Below are 20,787 nucleotides of genomic sequence, written 5' to 3'. Positions count from 1 at the left end.
CTGGGAAAAACTAAGGCTGCTGCTGGAAGAGGTGTTAGTGGGTCCAGCAGGGGGCGCTCACCCTGCGGTCTGTGTGGGTCCTGATGCCCCAGTATAGTGACGGGGGACACTAGACTGTAAACAGGCGCCGTCCTTCGGATGAGACGTCAAACCGAGGTCCTGACTCTCTGTGGTCATTAAAAACCCCAGGGTGTTTCTCGAGAAGAGTAGGGGTGTTACCCCAGTGTCCTGGCCAAATTTCCCCCCTGGCCTTTACCCATCATGGCCTCCTAATAACCCCCCTCTCTGAACTGGCTCCATCACTCTGCTCTCCTCCCCACTGAGAGCTGGGGTGTGGGGAGCGGACTGGCGCCTCACCCAGGTGGGGTACACACTGCTGGGGGTGGGTGAGGGGATCCCCATTACCTGTAAAGCGCTTTGAGTGGAGTGTCCAGAAAAGCGCTTTATAAGCGTAAGCAACTGTTCATTATTATTATTATTACTACACTTGAGAAGCCGACTGAACCGCGAGACGGGACAGGCCCCCGCAGATCGGGTTTCCCGAGAAGCGAGTTCCGGTTCCGTTCGCAGCAGGACCGAACCACCGAGACGCCACGAAGAGGTCATGGCTGCCCCAGATAACGAGCTCAGGAGCAGCAGGCAGCACCGCCCCAGGTCGAAGGGAACTGGAGCTCTTCGGTCTTTAGCAGAGGTGGCTAACATGGGGACTTTCCACAGGTTCTGAAAACCCTGGGGGGCCGGTACTGGCGGCGAAGGCCACTCACTTGTAGTCGCGCTCCCAGAACTTGACGGGCCGGGTGTAGGAGGTGACGAAGACGGCGCTGCCCAGGACGGGGTTGAGCGGCGTGGAGAAGACGGCGGAGAATACCGCCTGCACGAACAGCATGGCCGAATCTGAGAGGCGGGAGGCGGTCAAGGAGCAATACCAGCGGGAAATGGGGGGGGGGGGGGAACCGGATCGCCCGTTCCGGGGCTCGGCGGTCACGACATCGGACAGACATCGGGGGGGGGGCTCGCCACGAAACCGCCGCGCGGCAGGCACGGCATGCCGATCCCCGAGCTGGTCAAACTGGCCGCCGGCTGGGCAGCCAGGAGCTCGAAACATCGGACATCGACCCGTCAGGCCTAGTTCAACTCCCAAGGTTTCCACCTATCAAACTAGTGGACAATGCAGAAGCATCAGGTGCGACTACAGCCACTGTTTCCCCAGACTATTGATCTCCAATGCCCCCCAGGCAGAGAGGAGGGCTCCCCCAGTCTGGTTCTGTCGGTCACTTGACTTAATCAGCTGAACAGGAAGTCAGGATGAGGGTTAAATTAGTGACACTGGGGCTTAATCAAACCCAGTTCATGCCCCCCTGCACGGGTCTGAATTTTTCTGACTGCTGATTATAGAAAGGGCATGTCTCTTCGCAAATGAGACATTCAGAATTTCAGAACTAAGACAAATCAAAGCAAGAGATCTGGCCAATGTAGTGTTTTGAAGAGATCCAGAATAGCTGGCACAGACACTTGAACAGAAGAGACTACCAGCGATCTCCCAGTTGGAGAGTTTAAGAAATTAAGTCAGTCACTACTGCGATGACTGACACACGAAGCAAGGCTGGATAAAAGTTGTGAGACTGGCGACCCCATCTTAATACTACACATTATAAACAGAATCTCATTCCAGGTGTTTTTTTGACTACATCAGGGTAGTTGACAGAAGCTTGGAAATGGGGGAGTGGGGAAAAAACCCAGTACTGACAGCATGAAGAACATACAGAAAATGGAGAAGCTCTCTTGCTTTGATCCCACACACATCCAATTTGGGGATTTCCCATTATGCAAGATGCAGCTACGAGCTCCTCTGGTTGAAGCCCCATCACCCAGAGAGTGAGAGCCAACCGGAGGGGTGGGGCTCCAAGGTGGCGGGCGGAGCTCCAACAAAAGGGGGAGGGGCCATACGGAGAGGGGCGGGGCTCCGACCGGAAGCCGCCGCGAGACCGTTCGGCCGGAACCCAATGGCGTAGGAGGATACGAGGCACGGCGAAGGGCTGGGCGAAGGCGTGGAAGGCGGAGCCCCAGGTGATCTGCCAGGGCGCGATGTAGGTCAGGACGAAGCGCAGCTTGTACAGCAGGTCCCACAGCTGCGAGAGAAGAAGTGCCGGTCAGCCTCACACCCGCAAACCCTCCTCCCAAGTCAGCCAGCGACAATCGCGTGAGGAAAAGGGTGACTCTGTTCTCTCAAATTACAGTCAGAAAAATTGAGCAAACCCTGGGTAACCTGGATTAAGTTTAAGGCCCCGTTAAGGACAAATGAAGCTCTATTTCTACACAGGCCACTAGCTAATTTTCTTCCCTTAAACCATATTGTTTTAAGAGATACTGGGCAAAACGTTCCAAGAGTGAAACACCATCTAAGATGTAATTGGTTTTGGTACTTTTGTGAAGCACTGTTAAACCCCGCCCCTCTTAATGGGGGGCGTGGCAAGATATATACACCCACTGATGGGGTTGGACACCATGACCACGCCCCCCGAATAGGGTGTGTTAACTTGGCCACACCCCTCAATGGGGCGGGGCAAGATTGCATCTCTCTCTCAGTGGGCGGGGCATCGTTAACTTGGTCACACCCCCCTCAACAGGGCGGGGCATCACGGCTATACCCTCCCCCGTCCGGAAGAGGGCGTGGCATCACATCCTCAGACACGAATGGGACAACAGGGAGCGGGAGAACCCCAACCTGGATGGGCAGGGACTGACCTTGTTGAAGACGATGGACATGAAGTAGTAGTCGAGGAGGAAGGTCTCGGAGTAGTGAGGGTAGTCGAAGTGGAAGAAGAGGACGGTGAAGCAGAGCGTGACGTACTGCTGGGAGGGGGCGCAGAAGGAGGCCCGCAGGAGCTTCATGCCCGCCATGGTGACGAAGAGGGCGCGGCTGTAGAGAGAGAGGGGGGGGGGGGGGGGTCAGGGCGACGGGACACGCCGGGCGCCGCGCCGCCCCGCATCGACCCGCGGCGGGGCTCACCAGATGCCCAGCTTCTCCGGCTGGGCGCTGACGGCGCGGGCCTCGGTGGTCAGCGAGTTGAGGATGACCGCGGGGTAGATGAAGTACTTCTCCACGCACTGCAGCCAGGCGTACAGCTTCTCGAACCACGTCAGCTGGGCGGCGTCTGCGGGGGGGGGGGGGAGGAAAGAGGTGGGTCAGTCGTTTCGCAGATCGCTGGCCCGACAGCTGAAAGGCTTCGTTCCCAGTTTCTGCGCGTTCCTCCCGGCTCGAGAGAAACAACCAGCTACTACAATACGAGGAAGAGGGAGGGTCAACCAATGAGCCGCACCCGACGTTAAGGTCTCTGGTGCCCACCGAGCTTGGCTTCCTGCGACGTTTCCTTCTCAGTTCGATTCCACTCAAGTCTTCCCATCACAACACGAGGCTGGAAGCACGTTTGGGAAACAGCGCCTCTGTAGCACCATCAGCTGTTCTCAGGAGTGAGATGTCAAACACGCCGAAGGGAGAAGTAGCGTTTCCTGCGACTCCTCAGGCACAGACTGGCATCCGAGAGCCACGAACTGTGCGACCGGCCGAACGCAGTGACAAAACACGGTTTCGCCGTTTTGAAAGCGACGCCCTGGCACTGGCCGACCGGAGCAACGTCATCTCTGGGCCCTTCCTAGATAGATCCCGAGCCGCGGCTCGCGTCGCAGGCTGTGCCGCGCCTGACTGGAGGCTGCAGGGGTGAACGGCGAAGCCCGCCGGACGAACTCGCTGGGGGGATGGGGTCGACGATCCCGCGGAAAGTGCAACTGGGCAAAATGTTCAGAGAGGGGAACGCCCGCGTGGTTTTGTAACATTTGTGAACTTTCCTGGGAACCCAAGCACCTCTTGAAGGGGGGGTTGCATCGTGGCCACACCCCTCGTAGGGGCGGGGCATCGTGGCCACACCCCTCGTAGGGACGGGGCATCGTGGCCACACCCCTCACAGGGGTGGGGCATCATGGCCACACCCCTCACAGGGGCGGGGCATCGTGGCCACACCCCTCACATGGGGCGGGGCATCAAGAAGGGGCAAATATCCTGCAATATGCAATGCCCCCCCCAGAGGGGCAACTAAAATCCCATGATCCCTGACCACTGCCCAACACTGCCTGCCCCTGGATATACAAACTCTGCAACTTACCCCCCCCCCACTTCCTCCGAAACGCGACCGAAGCAAGAAATGAGATCTCCGAAAGCAGGAGTACCGGCCCGGCTCGCCGACAGGCACGGGTTCGGGGCGCTACGACCGCAAACGTAAAGGGCCCAGAAGAGGGGGCAGAAAAGACGGCTGCCGCCGGCACAACCGGCAAGAGAACACACGCACACACACACACACACACACACAGCGGCTCTTCCCCGGGAAGCCCGCGGCGGATACTCACCCCGGACCTCGAACTGGCTGTACTCGCGGGACCGCAGCACGGGGTGGGCCAGGCAGAACCAGGGCAGCTGCTTTCGGAGCTGAGGGAGCAGGTAGTGGGTGAGGAAGCCCACGAGACCGGCCAGGGCGTACAGGACAACGCTCAGGGCAGGCTGCGGGGAGGGGAGGGGGATCAGTGCACGGAACCACCAGGCCCGGTTTCCGACCGAACAGAACCAACCCCGGAGGAAAGCTGCTGCAGGGTTAAGGGAGGGGCGGGGGGGTGGGGAGGGGAGGGGTCCATTTCTGATGGCAGACAGCAGAAACTCCAAGGGAGGACAAGCAGTGCAATTTGTTTTGCAGCTCAGAACGGTCAATAGCAAGGATGATGCTAACCTGGAGCCGACATCAGGTGGTCAGCTCTACGGCTACAACCCCCACACCTCCTCCCCTCCTGGGCTTCTCTCCAAAGTACCAACCCCCCCCGGATGTGCTAACAAAAAAAAAACGCGCTCGATTCTCAGGGCTGAAGACTGACCTGCAGGGCGATGAAGACGGTGCTGGCGCTGATGGCGAAGGTGATGATGGCGATGAGGGGGCACATCACCAGGTCCGAGTGCAGGATCTCCTTCTGCCGGAGAGAACGAGAGGGTTTGGCGCCGGCTCGTTTCCCAGGAGGCCTCGCGTGCACCGTTCACGCCGGGCACCTCGGGACAGCCGGAGGGCTTGCGGGTTCAAATCCCAGGAGTGGGGGGGGCACAGCTGCTGCACCCTTGAGTAAGGTGCTTTACGCAAGACTGCGCCCAGGTGAGGGCCCAGCTGCAGAATTTGGCACCAAAGGCGGCAAACGGATATCTTTAAGCCGGATTCACGGATATTTTATTACTATTATTACTTACTGTGCAGGAGTCCGCGTTTCCTCAACTATAAAGAATCAGTTTTGCAGGTGGATAGGTAGGAACAGGTGACGTTAACGAAGAGGAGCCCCCTGACCAAGAGTCAATTAGATCTGATGGATCAGTGTGATGGATCAGCTGTCCGTTTCAGCTGACCTTGAGCTGCTGTGATCAAGCGTTTGAAGACTCTGATCAGCGTGAATTAAAGACAATAGATCCGGTGGATCAGTGTGATGGATCAGCTATCAGTACAGTTGACCTTGAGCTGCTGTGATTAGTGTTTACAGACTCTGCTCAGTGTGAATTAAAGACAATAGATCCGATTGATCAGAGTCATGGATCAGCTATCAGTACAGTTGACCTTCAGTTGCTGTGATTAGTGTTTACAAACTCTGCTCAGTGTGAATTAAACACACTAGATCTGATTGATCAGAGTGATGGATCAGCTATCGGTACAGAAACATTGAGCCGCTGTGATCAGTGTTTGCAGACTCTGCTCAGTGTGAATTAAAGACAATAGATCCGATTGATCAGAGTCATGGATCAGCTATCAGTACAGTTGACCTTCAGTTGCTGTGATTAGTGTTTACAGACTCTGCTCAGTGTGAATTAAACACACTAGATCTGATTGATCAGAGTGATGGATCAGCTATCGGTACAGAAACATTGAGCCGCTGTGATCAAGTGTTTGCAGACTCTGCTCAGTGTGAATTAAAGACAATAGATCCGATTGATCAGAGTCATGGATCAGCTATCAGTACAGCTGACCTTGAGCTGCTGTGATCAGTGTTTACAGACTCTGCTCAGTGTGAATTAAACACACTAGATCTGATTGATCAGAGTGATGGATCAGCTATCGGTACAGAAACAATGAGCTGCTGTGATCAAGCGTTTGAAGACTCTGATCAGCGTGAATTAAAGACAATAGATCCGATGGATCAGTGTGGTGGATCCGCTATCAGTACAGCTGACCTTGAGCCCCAGTAATTAGTATTTGATCCCCCTGAAAACACCCCCTGATCCCCCCCCCAGACTTCCACACCTGCCCATTCCCAAACAGAGAGCCTTACCACGGAGCTGCGCAGTTTCTCCGGCAGGGGATCCTTGATCTCCAAGGGAGGCTCCTCGGGACTGCGTGCCTCCAGGTCTGGGAAGAACCGGGAGCGGATCAGGGACCTGTGTGCAGGAGACCGGATCAGAGCTACAAGAAACCATCTCAAAAGGCCAACACTTGGTTCGAGCTTAGGCCTGAACTTAAATAACGTCAATACGAACACCGACCCAATCCACCAACGACGATCAGCGATTTCTGCTCAATCACCGGAGACTCTCTCGTCAGCACTGATCAACGATGATAATCGATTTCTGCTCAATCACCGGAGACTCTCTCGTCAGCACTGATCAACGAGGATCAGCGGTTTCTGCTCAATCACCGGAGACTCTCTCGTCAGCACTGATCAACGAGGATCAGCGATTTCTGCTCAATCACCGGAGACTCTCTCGTCAGCACTGATCAACGACGATCAGCGATTTCTGCTCAATCACCGGAGACTCTCTCGTCAGCACTGATCAACGACGATCAGCGATTTCTGCTCAATCACCGGAGACTCTCTCGTCAGCACTGATCAACGACGATCAGCGATTTCTGCTCAATCACCGGAGACTCTCTCGTCAGCACTGATCAACGACGATCAGTGATTTCTGCTCAATCACCAGAGACTCTCTCGTCAGCAGTGATCAACGACGATAATCGATTTCTGCTCAATCACCAGAGACTCTCTCGTCAGCACTGATCAACGACGATAATCTATTTCTGCTCAATCACCAGAGACTCTCTCGTCAGCACTGATCAATGACGATAATCAATTTCTGCTCAATCACCGGAGACTCTCTCGTCAGCACTGATCAACGACGATAATCGATTTCTGCTCAATCACCGGAGACTCTCTCGTCAGCACTGATCAACGACGATCAGCGATTTCTGCTCAATCACCAGAGACTCTCGTCAGCACTGATCAACAACGATCAGCGATTTCTGCTCAATCACCGAAGACTCTCTCGTCAGCAGGGATCAACGACGAAAATCGATTTCTGCTCAATCACCAGAGACTCTCTCGTCAGCAGGGATCAACGACGATCAGCGATTTCTGCTCAATCACCGGAGACTCTCTCGTCAGCACGATTCAACGACGATAATCGATTTCTGCTCAATCACCAGAGACTCTCTCGTCAGCACTGATCAACGACGATCAGCGATTTCTGCTCAATCACCGGAGACTCTCTCGTCAGCACTGATCAACGACGATAATCGATTTCTGCTCAATCACCAGAGACTCTCTCGTCAGCACTGATCAACGACGATAATCGATTTCTGCTCAATCACCAGAGACTCTCTCGTCAGCACTGATCAACGACGATCAGCGATTTCTGCTCAATCACCGGAGACTCTCTCGTCAGCACTGATCAACGACGATCAGCGATTTCTGCTCAATCACCGGAGACTCTCTCGTCAGCACTGATCAACGACGATCAGCGATTTCTGCTCAATCACCGGAGACTCTCTCTTCAGTATTGATCAATAATGACCAGTACTTTCTGCTCAGTCATTGGCGATCGGCAATGATCAGTGGTTTGAGGCTGGCCTCAGAGACAGGCCTGGAAGAGGGACAGGGTTTTCAGGGAGAGGGACAGGGTGACTAACCACAGGACAGTGGGGTCGCTGCTCTGCCGACTCAGGTGGTAGGAGAGGGCCAGGAGCAGCCCGCAGAACACGGAGAACAGCACAGGCACGTGGAGGTCGTCCCACGGAGCCTGGAGCCAGGGGGGAGAAAGAGAGGGATGAGAGAGGAGGGGATAAAGGTGACGAGGAGAAGGGGGGTTGACAAAATGAGGGAGAGAGAGAAGAGATTTAGAGAATTAACGATGGAGAAGGCAAGAAATTCTCACCTAATTACCTTCACCTCCCTCCCTTCCACGCACTCCCCCCTCTCCTCCCTCTGCACCTTTCCACCTCCCTCTCTTCCTCAATTACCCCACCCGCTCCCTCATTTACTCCAGCCACACCCCCTCTCTGCCCCTTTACCCCACCCACTCCACAATTGACTCCACCCACTTTCCCCTCTGCCTTTTACCCCGCCCACTCCCCAATCTGCTCCACCCACTCTCCCCTCTCTGTCCCCCTTTACCCCGCCCACTCCCCAATCGGCTCCACCCACTCTCCCCTCTCTGTCCCCCTTTACCCCGCCCACTCCCCAATCAGCTCCACCCACTCTCCCCTCTGTCCCTCTTTACCCCACCCACTCCCCAATTGACTCCACCCACTTCCCCTCTGCCCTTTTACCCTACCCACTCCCCCAATCAACTCCATCCACTCCCCCTCTCTGCCCCTTTACCCCACCCACTCCCCAATTAACCCCTCCCACTTCCCCCCTCTCTGCCCCTTTACCCCACCCACTCCCCTATTAACCCCTCCCACTTCCCCCAATCCCTGCCCCTTTACCCCTCCCACTCCCCAATTGACTCCACCCACTTCCCCCCTCGCGCCCCCTTTACCCCTCCCACTCCCCAAATGACTCCACCCACTCCCCCCCTCTGCCTTTTTACCCCACCCACTCCCCAATCGGCCCCACCCACTCTCCCCTCTCTGCCCCCCTTTACCCCGCCCCCTCCCCCTTCACCCCGCCCCCTCCCCGCCCGTGACCTCGCCGGCCCCGCCCCCTCACCCTGATGGCCCCGAAGCAGAAGCCGCAGAGCAGGGCGGCGACCAGGATGCTGCGCACCACGCTGTAGAAGGCCGACAGGGGGCTGGTTGTGGCTGAGAGACAGAGACACACAAAACACAGGGGGGGAGTCGGTGACGCCGCTGTGACTGCTGGAAAAGGCAAAAACGCCAGAACACCGCGTCCCGGTTTACTGGGGAGGAATAAAACAGCTGTAGCCCAGGCCGCCCTTGCACGACAAGAATCCGCGCTCCTCGACCTACACAAAGACAGTCATTACACCTAAGAAGACCTTAACCGAGTTTCGCCGAGTTTACTAGGTCTGAGAGCAGCGCCTGGTCCGATCGAAGAGACCAACACGTCTGAATGCTGGCTACTGAGGGCCTGTCCACCCGCGCTAAGGAGTGTAGCCTGTCCTGGAAGCCCACAGCGCAGGACACGACTAAAGCCTCAGCCGGATGCCAGGCAGACTCCACACAGAAGGATCCCCCTCCCCCCGGATGAACTCCAGCCCAGGGACCCAAGAGCTGCTCTCGTCACCCCCCACCCCGCGGTCCACACCCCCCCATTTACCTGTGCCGCCGAAGACGTGCATGTCCACCTGCTCCAGCAGGCACATGAGGAAGGTGTTGACCTGGGGCAGCAGCCCGAAGAGGAAGATGACGGGGAAGGACAGGGTGAACACTGCGGGGGGGGAGCCGGGGAGAGAGAACAGCGATCAGAAACCGTCTTTGGGGGGGGAAAAACAGCTGAAGATTCACCAAGTACACAACCGTGCTCGTCACCTATCTGTCACGGCACTGTTCTACGGTTGGAGGCTCGGTATGACTGTATGACTGCGCCCCCCCCCGCGGGCTCACCGGTGACCACGTTCCTGGCGCCGTCCAGGAAGTCGGCGGAGAAGAGGGTGATGCCGTACAGGGAGAAGGGCTGCAGGCCCCTGGCCTTGCTGCCCAGGTCGAAGAGCCAGATCAGCGTGCAGCACAGGCAGAAGTACACCGGCCGGCTGTAGGCGATGATCCAGTTGTGGCCCTGCGAGAGACACACACACACACACACACACACACACACACACACACACACACCAGGGTAGGGAGAAAGCGCTCGTTAGGGGAGACGGACACCCTACAGCAGGGGTGGAGACCCCTGATTCAGGGTGACCTGTAAGACTGACTGGACTGGGGCTCCCCAAGACCAGAGCTGGAGACCCCTGATTCAGGGTGACCTGCAAGACTGACTGGACTGGGGCTCCCCAGGAGCAGGGCTGGGGGACCCCTGATTCAGGGTGACCTGTAAAACTGACTGGACAGGGGCTCCCCAAGACCAGAGCTGGAGACCCCTGATTCAGGGTGACCTATAAGAGTAACTGGACTGGGGCTCCCCAAGACCAGAGCTGGAGACCCCCTGATTCAGGGTGACCTATAAGAGTAACTGGACTGGGTCTCCCCAGGAGCAGGGCTGGGGGACCCCTGATTCAGGGTGACCTGTAAGACTGCCTGGACTGGGGTTCTCTATGAAAGAAAGTCCCTCTTCTGCCATTACCATTAGCGACAGCCAGCTCATTGCTTAAAGGCGGGCAGTCAAATTAGGCGAAGACGCCCATAAAGACAAGAAGCCCTCTGGGTAGGGGGACGTTGTCACCAGAACAACCAGCAGCAGGCGGGTCCTTTACTTACGTGCATGGGAGAGGCGGCATCTGGCTGCACGCTCTGAAACACAGGACAGACACAGCGGGTCAGGGGACCGCGGAACAGGAGGACACCGACCGGCCCTTCGGGATACCGCAAGCAGGGATCGCCCGCTGTCTCCGGGACCGGAAACCGGCGGAGAGGGGCCTGCGAGACTAATTCTCTGCCTAACAGGAACGCTGCACACGGACTGGTTAAAAGTTCCTGGGCCTGTACAGGGCACATATCACCCAACAGATGGACTGTATTCCCCGCTGAAGTGCAGCCCCCATCACAGCACCCCAAGTCACCACACTGGGGTGGGTGGGGGAGGGTAGAGATGGGAAATTCTGTTCCGGAGGGCCTGGCCAAGCCTGACCCTACCCAGCAAAGCACAGATCCTCCCCCCCGTCAACCAGCGAGCGGACTCCTAGCAAACTGGACCAGAGCGGAGGGCGGGGCCCGCCTGCTGACCCCCCCCCCCCCCCTCCACCCTACCTTGAGCAGGGAGTACTGGCAGCTGGCGATCACCAGGCAGAACTGGAAGACCCAGATGTCCTGGAAGAAGCCCTGGAGGAGCAGCAGGAAGCCCAGGAAGGCCACCAGGCTGGCCAGCACCACGGCGAACACATTCTCCCCCACGCGCCGGTTCCTGGGAGAGAGGGGAGAGGGAGAGGGAGAGGGAGCGGGAGGGATGGGTCTCTCCGGGCCACGGGCCGCGCCGATCCTCTCGGCCGGAGCTCCGAGCGACGAGCGACTCCGCGCCCCCTCCGCCCGCCCCTTGCAGTGAGGCTCAGCTGGCTCGCTTTCGGGGTGCACGGTAGTGCAACATGAGGAGTTCAAGGACTACAGCCCCACCCGCCACTCCTCTCCACTGGCCCCGCCCACACCCCCACCCCGACCAATCTATCTCACACCCACAGGCCCCGCCCCCATACACTCCCACCAATCAGCCCCGCCCACCCCCTGGCCCCGCCCCCTCTCCTTACCAAACCCTCCCCCCGGCCCCGCCCCCTCACCTGTCCAGCAGCGCCAGCAGCGCCAGTCGGTCGTAGCGCACCCTCAGCCACCGGCCCGGCAGGACCCAGAAGCGGTAGTACTGCTTGGGCTTGGCCTTCTCCTCGATCATCAGGGTGTTCTCCTGGGACTCGTGCAGAGACTCGTGGTCCAGGTCGAACTGGGACGGGGAGGGAGGGAGGGAGGATGGAACATCAGGAACTGGCCGCGTCAGTGAAGCCGATAACCCCCAGCAAACCCGAGACGCTTCAAGGAAGGGCCAGACAAGAACCTCCAGAGAGGTCACTGCCCACTGAGAGAAGATGGCTGCCGCCTGAAACTCTCGTCCTCCGATCTGGTCCCAGGGCGTTTCACATACGGGCCTCGAAACCGAGGAGGAATAACTAGATCCGTGCCAAGCCCACACAGGGCTTCAGGGCTGGAAGGCAACGCCTGAAGACCGATCAAAACCGCAATTGTACCAGGCGCCAGATCTTCGTGAGCGATACCGAGGCATGCTGGTTAACACTCTTGCCCCCCCTACCTCCCCCCATCGCCTCGCAGCCTGGTGTGTGGAGTGCCTGTGCGTGTGGAGTTTGCATGGTCTCTCCACGGTGTTCAAGGTCCCTTCATACCTGGGGGGGGGCTGCTCTCAGTGCTAGATCCCAGACAGTGGAGAAACCGAACTATAAGGGCAGGGTGGGGTGAACGGCCCCCCCCCTCTCAATGTGGGGTCCCCCCCCCCCCCACACACACACCGCCCCCATCCCGCTGCGGCGGGCTGACTCACCTCGGGTATCTCCAGGGGCACCCGGCGCACCTGCATGCCCTGGAGCACCACGGGGCGCGGCTGCAGCATGGACAGGACCGGCGCCCCCTCCTGGACATCGGTGGACGTGAAGCTGGAGGACTGGGACTGGCGCTCCCTAGCAGCAGGGAACACAAGGTCAGGCACGGGGTGGGGGGGGGCCGAGAGGAGAGACTCGGTCCCGGCACTGGTAACTATCCCGTCCCCCATCGCGCCCACAGAAGGTCAACCAGTCGGTATCTGTCCCCCGATTCGACGTCTGGAGCGATAGCTTTTTCATTTTTCATTTTAATCAGCTGATTAGCTGTCCCACCCCACGAACTAATCAGAGGAAAGTCAAAGCTGCCTCCGGTGACAATTAACAGTGGCAGAGAGGCACCTTTGCAGACGGGGACACCTGTGTTCTCCGAGTGTGTTCACTATGGAGGGTGTCTGTTATTCTTACGGGGGGACCTGCTGCCCCAATTTCGCAGACCGGGTAGGAAATCTCAGTAATGAAGAAAATTCATCGATGGTATCGGAATTTTTTTTACAAATTCCGAACTGAGCACAGAAATCGGGAACTTTGTGAAGGCCGAGCGAGGGTACGCGAGAACGGAGACGTGAAAACGGCCCTTCCTGCTCACCAGTGGCGGTAAGCCCAGTTTTCAAGGGGAGCCGCGGTGCCATTTTCTCAGGCTGGTTATTAAACCTGAGCAACGAAATAAATGTATTGATGCGTCCCAAATTCTGAATGAAGAACCAAATCGTGAACTTTGGGAAAGTACAGGATAGATGCCACGTTGTCGGGAGTTTGTGAGAACTGCGATGTGCTGCAGCCCTTCCTGCTCACTAGTGCCCGTCATGACTAATGTACTGAGATGTGAAGCAGCCCTTCCTGCTCACTAGTCCTTGTGCTGACTAATGTACTGAGATGTGAATCAGCCCTTCCTGCTCACTAGTCCCTGTACTGACTAATGGACTGAGATGTGAACCAGCCCTTCCTGCTCACTAGTCCCTGTGCTGACTAATGTACTGAGATGTGAAGCAGCCCTTCCTGCTCACTAGTCCCTGTACTGACTAATGTACTGAGATGTGAAGCAGCCCTTCCTGCTCACTAGTCCCTGTACTGACTAATGCACTGAGATGTGAACCAGCCCTTCCTGCTCACTAGTCCCTGTACTGACTAATGTACTGAGATGTGAAGCAGCCCTTCCTGCTCACTAGTCCCTGTACTGACTAATGTACTGAGATGTGAAGAGGCCCTTCCTGCTCACTAGTCCCTGTACTGACTAATGTACTGAGATGTGAAGCGGCCCTTCCTGCTCACTAGTCCCTGTACTGACTAATGTACTGAGATGTGAAGCAGCCCTTCCTGCTCACTAGTCCCTGTACTGACTAATGTACTGAGATGTGAAGCGGCCCTTCCTGCTCACTAGTCCCTGTACTGACTAATGTACTGAGATGTGAAGCGGCCCTTCCTGCTCACTAGTCCCTGTGATGACTAATGTACTGAGATGTGAAGCAGCCCTTCCTGCTCACTAGTCCCTGTGCTGACTAATGTACTGAGATGTACGAGGGAATAAGTACAGGTTGTGCAGCAGACATTTCACCCCAGAGATGTTCCAGCGTGATCTCCAGGCAGAGCTACCAAGCGAGCAGTGTTTGCCAGTGAAACTGTCTGGAAGTCAGGAGCGACATTTCTATTGGATTAAAAGAGATGGATTCACAAGACTGCTTGAATTGGTGTGGGCTTGTTCCGAATAAGCTGTGACTTATTCGCCCCCAGCCAACGTTCATTCTGTGCTGCATAGGCCCAGCACTCCTGACGTGGTCAGTCTCCTATTTTTTTCACCCTATTCTATTTTACTTTTTCCACTGCAATGCGTGCACACAGATGGATTTTTTGCATTAACGTCATGGAAAAGGGCAACCGATCGCTTCCCTTTTTGGGGGGGGGACGGTTTAAACAAGTCGGGACAAGAAAAGCACGTGATTGCAACAGACTCACAGACGGACAGGAAAGGATGGCACCGTTAATAATAAGCTGCTAGGACGAGGTCTTACTGTACTGGGTCTTCATAGCCACCCCCCGCTGGCCCAAACGTGTAGGATCGCCGCACTCCTACAGAGAGAAAGACACCCCCCCCAGTGTGATGACACAATTCTAACTTGGCACGTCGATCCGTCTTCTAACCTCTTCAGCCAATTCGGGGTTGAAGAAGAGCTGGAGGCTATCCCGGGAGCAACTGGGAATGGCCAAAACTTCCCCCCCCCCCTTTTTATTCCCACCCAATCTGGAATCACACCTGCTTGCTCTCCTGTCACGCAGGAGCACGAGGACCAGCAGGCACGCCCACCTGTCAGAGCCAATCATCTTCGATAGCAAATCGCTCCATAACCCCTCACGAGGAGGGGGGCGTGTCTTAGCGACCTCACTGCTTCTCCACAGCGCCAGACAGGAGAGTGAGCTCTGACTGGAGGAGGGGGACGTGTCTTAGTGACATCACTGCTTCTCCACAGTGCCTGACAGGAGAGTGAGCTCTGACTGGAGGAGGGGGAAATGTCTTAGTGACATCACTGCGCTCCACAGCGCCTGACAGGAGAGTAAGCTCAGACTGGAGGAGGGGGACGTGTCTTAGTGACATCACTGCGCTCCACGGCGCCTGACAGGAGAGTGAGCTCTGACTGGAGGAGGGGGACGTGTCTTAGTGACATCACTGCTTCTCCACAGTGCCTGACAGGAGAGTGAGCTCTGACTGGAGGAGGGGGAAATGTCTTAGTTACATCACTGCGCTCCACAGCGCTTAGTGACATCACTGCGCTCCACAGCGCCAGACAAGAGAGTAAGCTCAGACTGGAGGAGGTGGACATGTCTTAATGACATCACAGCGCTCCACAGCGCCTGACAGGAGAGTGAGCTCTGACTGGAGGAGGTGGACATGTCTTAGTGACATCACTGCGCTCCACAGTGCCAGACAGGAGAGTGAGCTCTGACCGGAGGAGGTGGACATGTCTTAGTGACATCACAGCGCTCCACAGCGCCTGACAGGAGAGTGAGCTCTGACTGGAGGAGGGGGAAATGTCTTAGTTACATCACTGCTCTCCACAGCACTTAGTGACATCACTGCGCTCCACAGCGCCTGACAGGAGAGTAAGCTCAGACTGGAGGAGGTGGACATGTCTTAATGACATCACTGCGCTCCACAGCGCCAGACAGGAGAGTGAGCTCTGACTGGAGGAGGTGGACATGTCTTAGTGACATCACAGCGCTCCACAGCGCCTGACAGGAGAGTAAGCTCTGACTGGAGGAGAGGAACACCCCTCTCTGTCGCAGGCAGGCACCCAACCGGTCGCAGAAGTAGCCGCCATGCCCAAAGCCAGGGAAACGTTTGCCAGCTGATGCCCAGTCTGAGTCGGGCTCTCTCATTCCCAGTCGTTCCCAGCACAACGACAGAACCCAAGTTCAAACTGTTCCGACTCTGAGCCAGTGCCCCTCCACAGCAGTTCACAGTCCTCCCCCGCCCCCCCCGCGCTCACCGCTCTCGTCGTAGAAGTAGTGCACGGCGCCCTCCGAGGTGTCGTCGAAGGTGGAGGCCTCGTGGACGCCGCCGCCCCGCGGCAGCAGGAGCGAGGAGGCGAACTGCAACGCGGAGGGCAGGGTGAGCGCCCGGGAGTGAGAGGAGGTCCGGGCACGCTGGATATCCTGCAGGCTGGGGCACAGCGACACGGGGGCGTCAGAGACACAGCCTAGCGTGGAGCCCGAGATCACACACAGAGGGACACGGGCACAGATCCTGAGATCACACACACACACACACACACACACACACACACACACACACAGAGAGACACGGGCACAGAGCCCGAGATCACACTCACTCACACACACACAGAGAGACACGGGCACAGAGCCCGAGATCACACTCACTCACACACACACAGAGAGACACGGGCACAGAGCCCGAGATCACTCACACACACACACACACACAGAGCCCGAGATCACTCTCACTCTCACTCACACACACACACACACACACACACACACAGAGGGACACGGGCACAGAGCCCGAGATCACTCACACACACACACACACAGAGCCCGAGATCACTCTCACTCTCACTCACACACACACACACACACAGAGAGACACGGGCACAGATCCTGAGATCACACACACACACACACACACACACACACACACACACACACAGAGGGACACGGGCACAGAGCCCGAGATCACACACACACACACAGAGGGACACGGGCACAGAGCCCGAGATCACACACACACACACACAGAGGGACACGGGCACAGAGCCCGAGATCTCACACACACACACACACACAGAGGGACACGGGCACAGAGCCCGAGATCTCACACACACACACACACACACACACACACACACACACAGGGACACGGGTACAGAGCCCGAGATCACACACACAGGGACACGGGCACAGAGCCCGGGATCACACACACACACACACACACACACACACACACAGGGACACGGGTACAGAGCCCGAGATCACACACACACAGGGACACGGGTACAGAGCCCGAGATCACACACACAGGGACACGGGTACAGAGCCCGAGATCACACACACACACACACACACAGAGGGACACGGGCACAGAGCCCGAGATCACACACACACACACACACACACACACACACACACACACACACACACACACAGAGAGCCCGAGATCTCACACACACACACACAGAGGGACACGGGCACAGAGCCTGAGACACACACACACACACACACACACACACACACACACACACAGAGGGCCACAGGGACAGACACTGCCACTCTGAGGGACATGAGTATGCATCAGAGCCTGACACAGAGACCCAGATTAAAGGAGGGCAGGAGCACATGCACTGCTCTCGAGTTCCACGGGGCCACCTCAGAGGAGCACGGACAGCGGGGGGGTGGGGCGCACCTGGGGGGGGAGCCCATCGTGGAGGGGGGCGGCGTGGGGTTGCTGCCGGCGTTGTGCCGCCTGCGGATGGCCTGGGTCCTCTTCACGCTGCCCAGGGAATCCTGCTTCCCAGACTCCTCGTGCTCGGCCGCTGAGGGAGGGAAGGCACAGGAGAGCAGGTCACACACACAGGCGCTGGAGCCAGAGAGACCTGGCGCTCGGGGGTCCTGTCTGTGTGGAGTTTGCACGTTCCACCCCCCCCCTGTTCACACGAGTTTCCTCCCACAGCCCAAAGACATGCAGGGAGTTCTTTGGCCTCTGGGAAAACTAGGCCCTGGCGTGATGGAGTGAGTGAGAGAGAACGAGCGTGTGTCTGCCCTGTGATGGACTGGTGTCCCACCCAGGGCGTACCCCGCCTTGCGCCTGTTGCTTGTCAGGATAGGACCCAGCTCCCCCCCGTGACCCTGTGCTGGATCCAGTCCTGCGATGACAACAACCGCTGCGCCAACCCAGAGCAGGGGGGTAAAAAAATAAAAAATAAGCCAAGTTCCTTGACTCCCAAGCGGAGCTTGAGCGCAGAACCCATTAGGTAGGAGCGCCAAAAACAAAACGCTGTCTACCTGCGAGGCATGACGGGCAAAAACAAAGCTATTTCGCTGGGCTCCCTGCACATAAAGAACAACATCTGCCTTGGTGCGTCTTGCGATGGGATGGACTGGCGTCCCACCCATGGCGTACCCTGCCTTCTGCCCACTGATTGCTGGGATAGGCTCCGGCTTCCCCCCTCCTGACCCCGCGCTGGACCAAGGGGAGAAGGACGAAGCACAGGCTAAGAGCGCCGCGTGACCCTTGCTCAGACGCTGAAGCGGCCCGAGTTGGCGCAACTGGCGCTGTCGATCACAATGCCCCCCACACCCCCCGTCCCCCACCCCCCTCCGGCCCTGCGGGACGTTAACATCCAGCTAGCAAGACGCCCGACTAAGCGAGAGATCCCCAAGCTCGGATAAAACCACCGGAGCAAAAGGGGAAACGGAGACAAATACTGGCTTCTGAGAGCCCAAACGACGCAGCGGCTCTTTTCCAAACTGAGAAGCGTGAACAGCCAGGACTTTGTGTCAGAATCACAGACGCCTTATGGTTTACAGTTACAGACTCACCTCCCCCTACGGCGCCCTCCTCCGCCAGCCCTGCTGCCCTCCAGCCTGTCTGGTTTCCGGCCCAGGAGCCCAGCCTGTGGTGGGGCCCCAGGAACCCCTCCAGCTGGCCGGCCCGGGCCTCCAGGTCCGACTTGGAGACGGTGAGGGGCCGCGGGGCGGGCGCCAGGGGCGGGACGGCAGGCGGAGGCGGCGAGGGCTGAGCCCCGGGCTGGGCGTGGCCCCCCGCACCCCCCCCGGCCCCGTCCATGCTGAGCACCCTGGCGTGGGTCTTGGCGCTGGCCGTGCTGGCCGACCTCTGGGCGCCCCGGGCGTGGGCGGGGCCCGGGGGCTGCGGCCCCGCCCCCGCCCCCGCCATGGCCGCCGCCCCCAGGTGGGCGGGGCCCTGGAGCTGGGGGGCGGGGCCGGGAGGGGGCGGGAGCCCGGCGGAGGCGGAGTCCGGCGAGTAGCAGGAAGTGGAGGAGCTGGAGTCGTCGTCCTCGTCGTCCTCGTCGTCGTCATCATCCTCGTCGTCCTCGTCGGAGCTGTAGCGCCGCTGGGAGCCCAGGCTGGAGCCCGCGCTCACCCCGCTGCCCTCGCTGCCGTCGTCCTCGTCGCTGGAGTCCTCGAACAGCCCCCCGCTGTAGGCCTTGGCCCGCAGGCGGCTGCGCACGGGGATGTAGTCGCGGTGCTGCCCGCGGCTGGGGGGGGGCCGCCGCCGGTAGGAGCCGCAGTCGAAGCTGCTGCCCCCCGCCCCCGCCCCGGCCCGCTTGCGGGGCGCTTTCCTGCGCCCGGGCCGGTGCCCGGCGCCGCCGCCCCCCCCGCCGGGGCCGCCCCCCGAGCGCAGCAGCTTGAGATCCTTGGGCCTCACCACCTGCTGCTCGGGCAGGGGGAAGGGGGCCGGGAGGGTGGGCAGCGCCGGCTCGGAGAGGCCCGGGCCCAGGCCCAGCCCGCCCGGCGCCGAGCCCGTGGAGCCCTGCCGGGGCGGGGGCAGGGGGGGCGCCCCCCCCCCGCGCCCCGCCTCCCCGGCCTCCGAGCGCCCGCTGCTGGACGGGGAGGAGTCCGGGAGCCGGGGCTCGCAGGAGAAGGAGGGCAGGTCGTCCCCCTCCACCAGCGTCCTGTCCAGCCCGGGCCCCAGGGAGGGCCCCCGGGCGGGGGACCGCAGCAGCTCGCTGTCCGACAGGTCGTCCGTGTCGCTGCTGCGGGGGGCCGAGGGGGGGCGGGCCGGCGGTGCGCCGGGGTGCCCGGGCCGGGCCGGGCCCAGGGAGGGGCTCTCGAGCCGCGTGGAGTCCGTCCTCTCGCTGCGGTAGCTGCTGACCGTGCTGAGGGTCTCGCGGTCCGTGGCCGCCCCCCCGCCGCTGAAGCAGCTGTCCGTGGAGCCGGCGGCCTGGGGCGCCCCGCCCCCCGTCGCCGCCGCCGCCGCCGCCGCCGCCGCCTCTGCCTCCGCCGGCGCGCGGGGGGCGAAGGCGCCCGAGCCGAGCCCCAGCCCCAGCAGGTTCTCGCTCAGCTCCTCGCTCAGGCTGCTCTTGATCAGGGGGCTGAGCGGGGCGTCCCCCAGGCTCTCCGACTCCCCCGAGGGCCCCAGCGGGGAGTAACCCCCCAAAGCCCCGGCGCCCGGGCCCTCCTGAGGGGACAGCGGCTCTGTCCCGGCGTCCCTCCCTCCCTCCTCCTCCTCCTCCTCCCCTGCTTCCTCGTCTTCTCCCTCTCCCCGGCTGGAAGGAGAGGGGGGGACGGCGGGGCACCCCCCAGCCACCAGGCCGGGGAGGTCCCCAGCTAGAGCAGCTGCCAGGCAGGAATGCTCCGCGCTGAGGCCCCCTGCAGGAAAACAAAGGCGTTGCAGGATCAGCCCTACTGACCTCCGGGCTCCAGGGGTCCCCAAACCTCCCCCAGGTCCCGCTGAGCCCGGGACGTACGTACCCCCAAATATTTGTGTTAGAAGGCAAATCGAGGACAAAAACGTGGCTTTGTCAAACCTAAGTATTGCAAGGTCAATTCAGGTGTCATGTTGTTAAAATTTAAATACGAGCTTCTGTTTCCTCTGTGGTTCTGTACAGCTGACGCGCATTTGGCCTGGGCCTGCTGCTGACAGCTTGCGATCTGGGGGTGAAGGGGTGCGGGGGCGGCAGACAGCACCCCAGTCGCTCAGGGGGGCTACAGATATCAGGCCCCCACGCCGTCCTTAAAGTGGAACCGCAACACTGTTTTCCTATTTCGGGGTGAGAAAGAATCGGTACCGAAGAGCGCATTTTAAATCACAGTAA

The 20,787-nt window shown here is 59.1% G+C and overlaps 1 protein-coding gene across 1 annotated transcript in view; it reads right to left on the bottom strand.

Annotated features, from left to right (window-relative positions):
* Positions 1 to 20,787, bottom strand: part of LOC148646709 (pecanex-like protein 3) — a 43,515-nt gene that overhangs the window by 14,093 nt on the left and 8,635 nt on the right. The window contains exons 6-24 of the mRNA XM_088608877.1: positions 18,551 to 20,341; positions 17,415 to 17,544; positions 15,985 to 16,157; positions 14,512 to 14,569; positions 12,448 to 12,583; positions 11,681 to 11,838; positions 11,160 to 11,313; positions 10,671 to 10,703; positions 9,855 to 10,026; positions 9,568 to 9,678; positions 8,998 to 9,089; positions 7,977 to 8,086; positions 6,346 to 6,451; positions 4,918 to 5,010; positions 4,402 to 4,552; positions 3,011 to 3,155; positions 2,746 to 2,920; positions 2,021 to 2,129; positions 765 to 894 (exon numbers count right to left, since the gene is read on the bottom strand). Coding sequence (XP_088465003.1) covers positions 765 to 894; positions 2,021 to 2,129; positions 2,746 to 2,920; positions 3,011 to 3,155; positions 4,402 to 4,552; positions 4,918 to 5,010; positions 6,346 to 6,451; positions 7,977 to 8,086; positions 8,998 to 9,089; positions 9,568 to 9,678; positions 9,855 to 10,026; positions 10,671 to 10,703; positions 11,160 to 11,313; positions 11,681 to 11,838; positions 12,448 to 12,583; positions 14,512 to 14,569; positions 15,985 to 16,157; positions 17,415 to 17,544; positions 18,551 to 20,341 — 4,027 coding nt within the window. The remainder of the gene's footprint in view (positions 1 to 764; positions 895 to 2,020; positions 2,130 to 2,745; positions 2,921 to 3,010; positions 3,156 to 4,401; positions 4,553 to 4,917; positions 5,011 to 6,345; positions 6,452 to 7,976; positions 8,087 to 8,997; positions 9,090 to 9,567; positions 9,679 to 9,854; positions 10,027 to 10,670; positions 10,704 to 11,159; positions 11,314 to 11,680; positions 11,839 to 12,447; positions 12,584 to 14,511; positions 14,570 to 15,984; positions 16,158 to 17,414; positions 17,545 to 18,550; positions 20,342 to 20,787) is intronic.

The sequence above is a fragment of the Lepisosteus platostomus genome, chromosome 16 (genome assembly GCF_059453375.1).
Source record: "Lepisosteus platostomus isolate fLepPlt1 chromosome 16, fLepPlt1.hap1, whole genome shotgun sequence".
In the NCBI taxonomy this organism is placed as follows: domain Eukaryota; kingdom Metazoa; phylum Chordata; class Actinopteri; order Semionotiformes; family Lepisosteidae; genus Lepisosteus; species Lepisosteus platostomus.
Note: the sequence above shows the minus strand (reverse complement) of the source record. Positions and strands in the feature narration are given on the sequence as shown.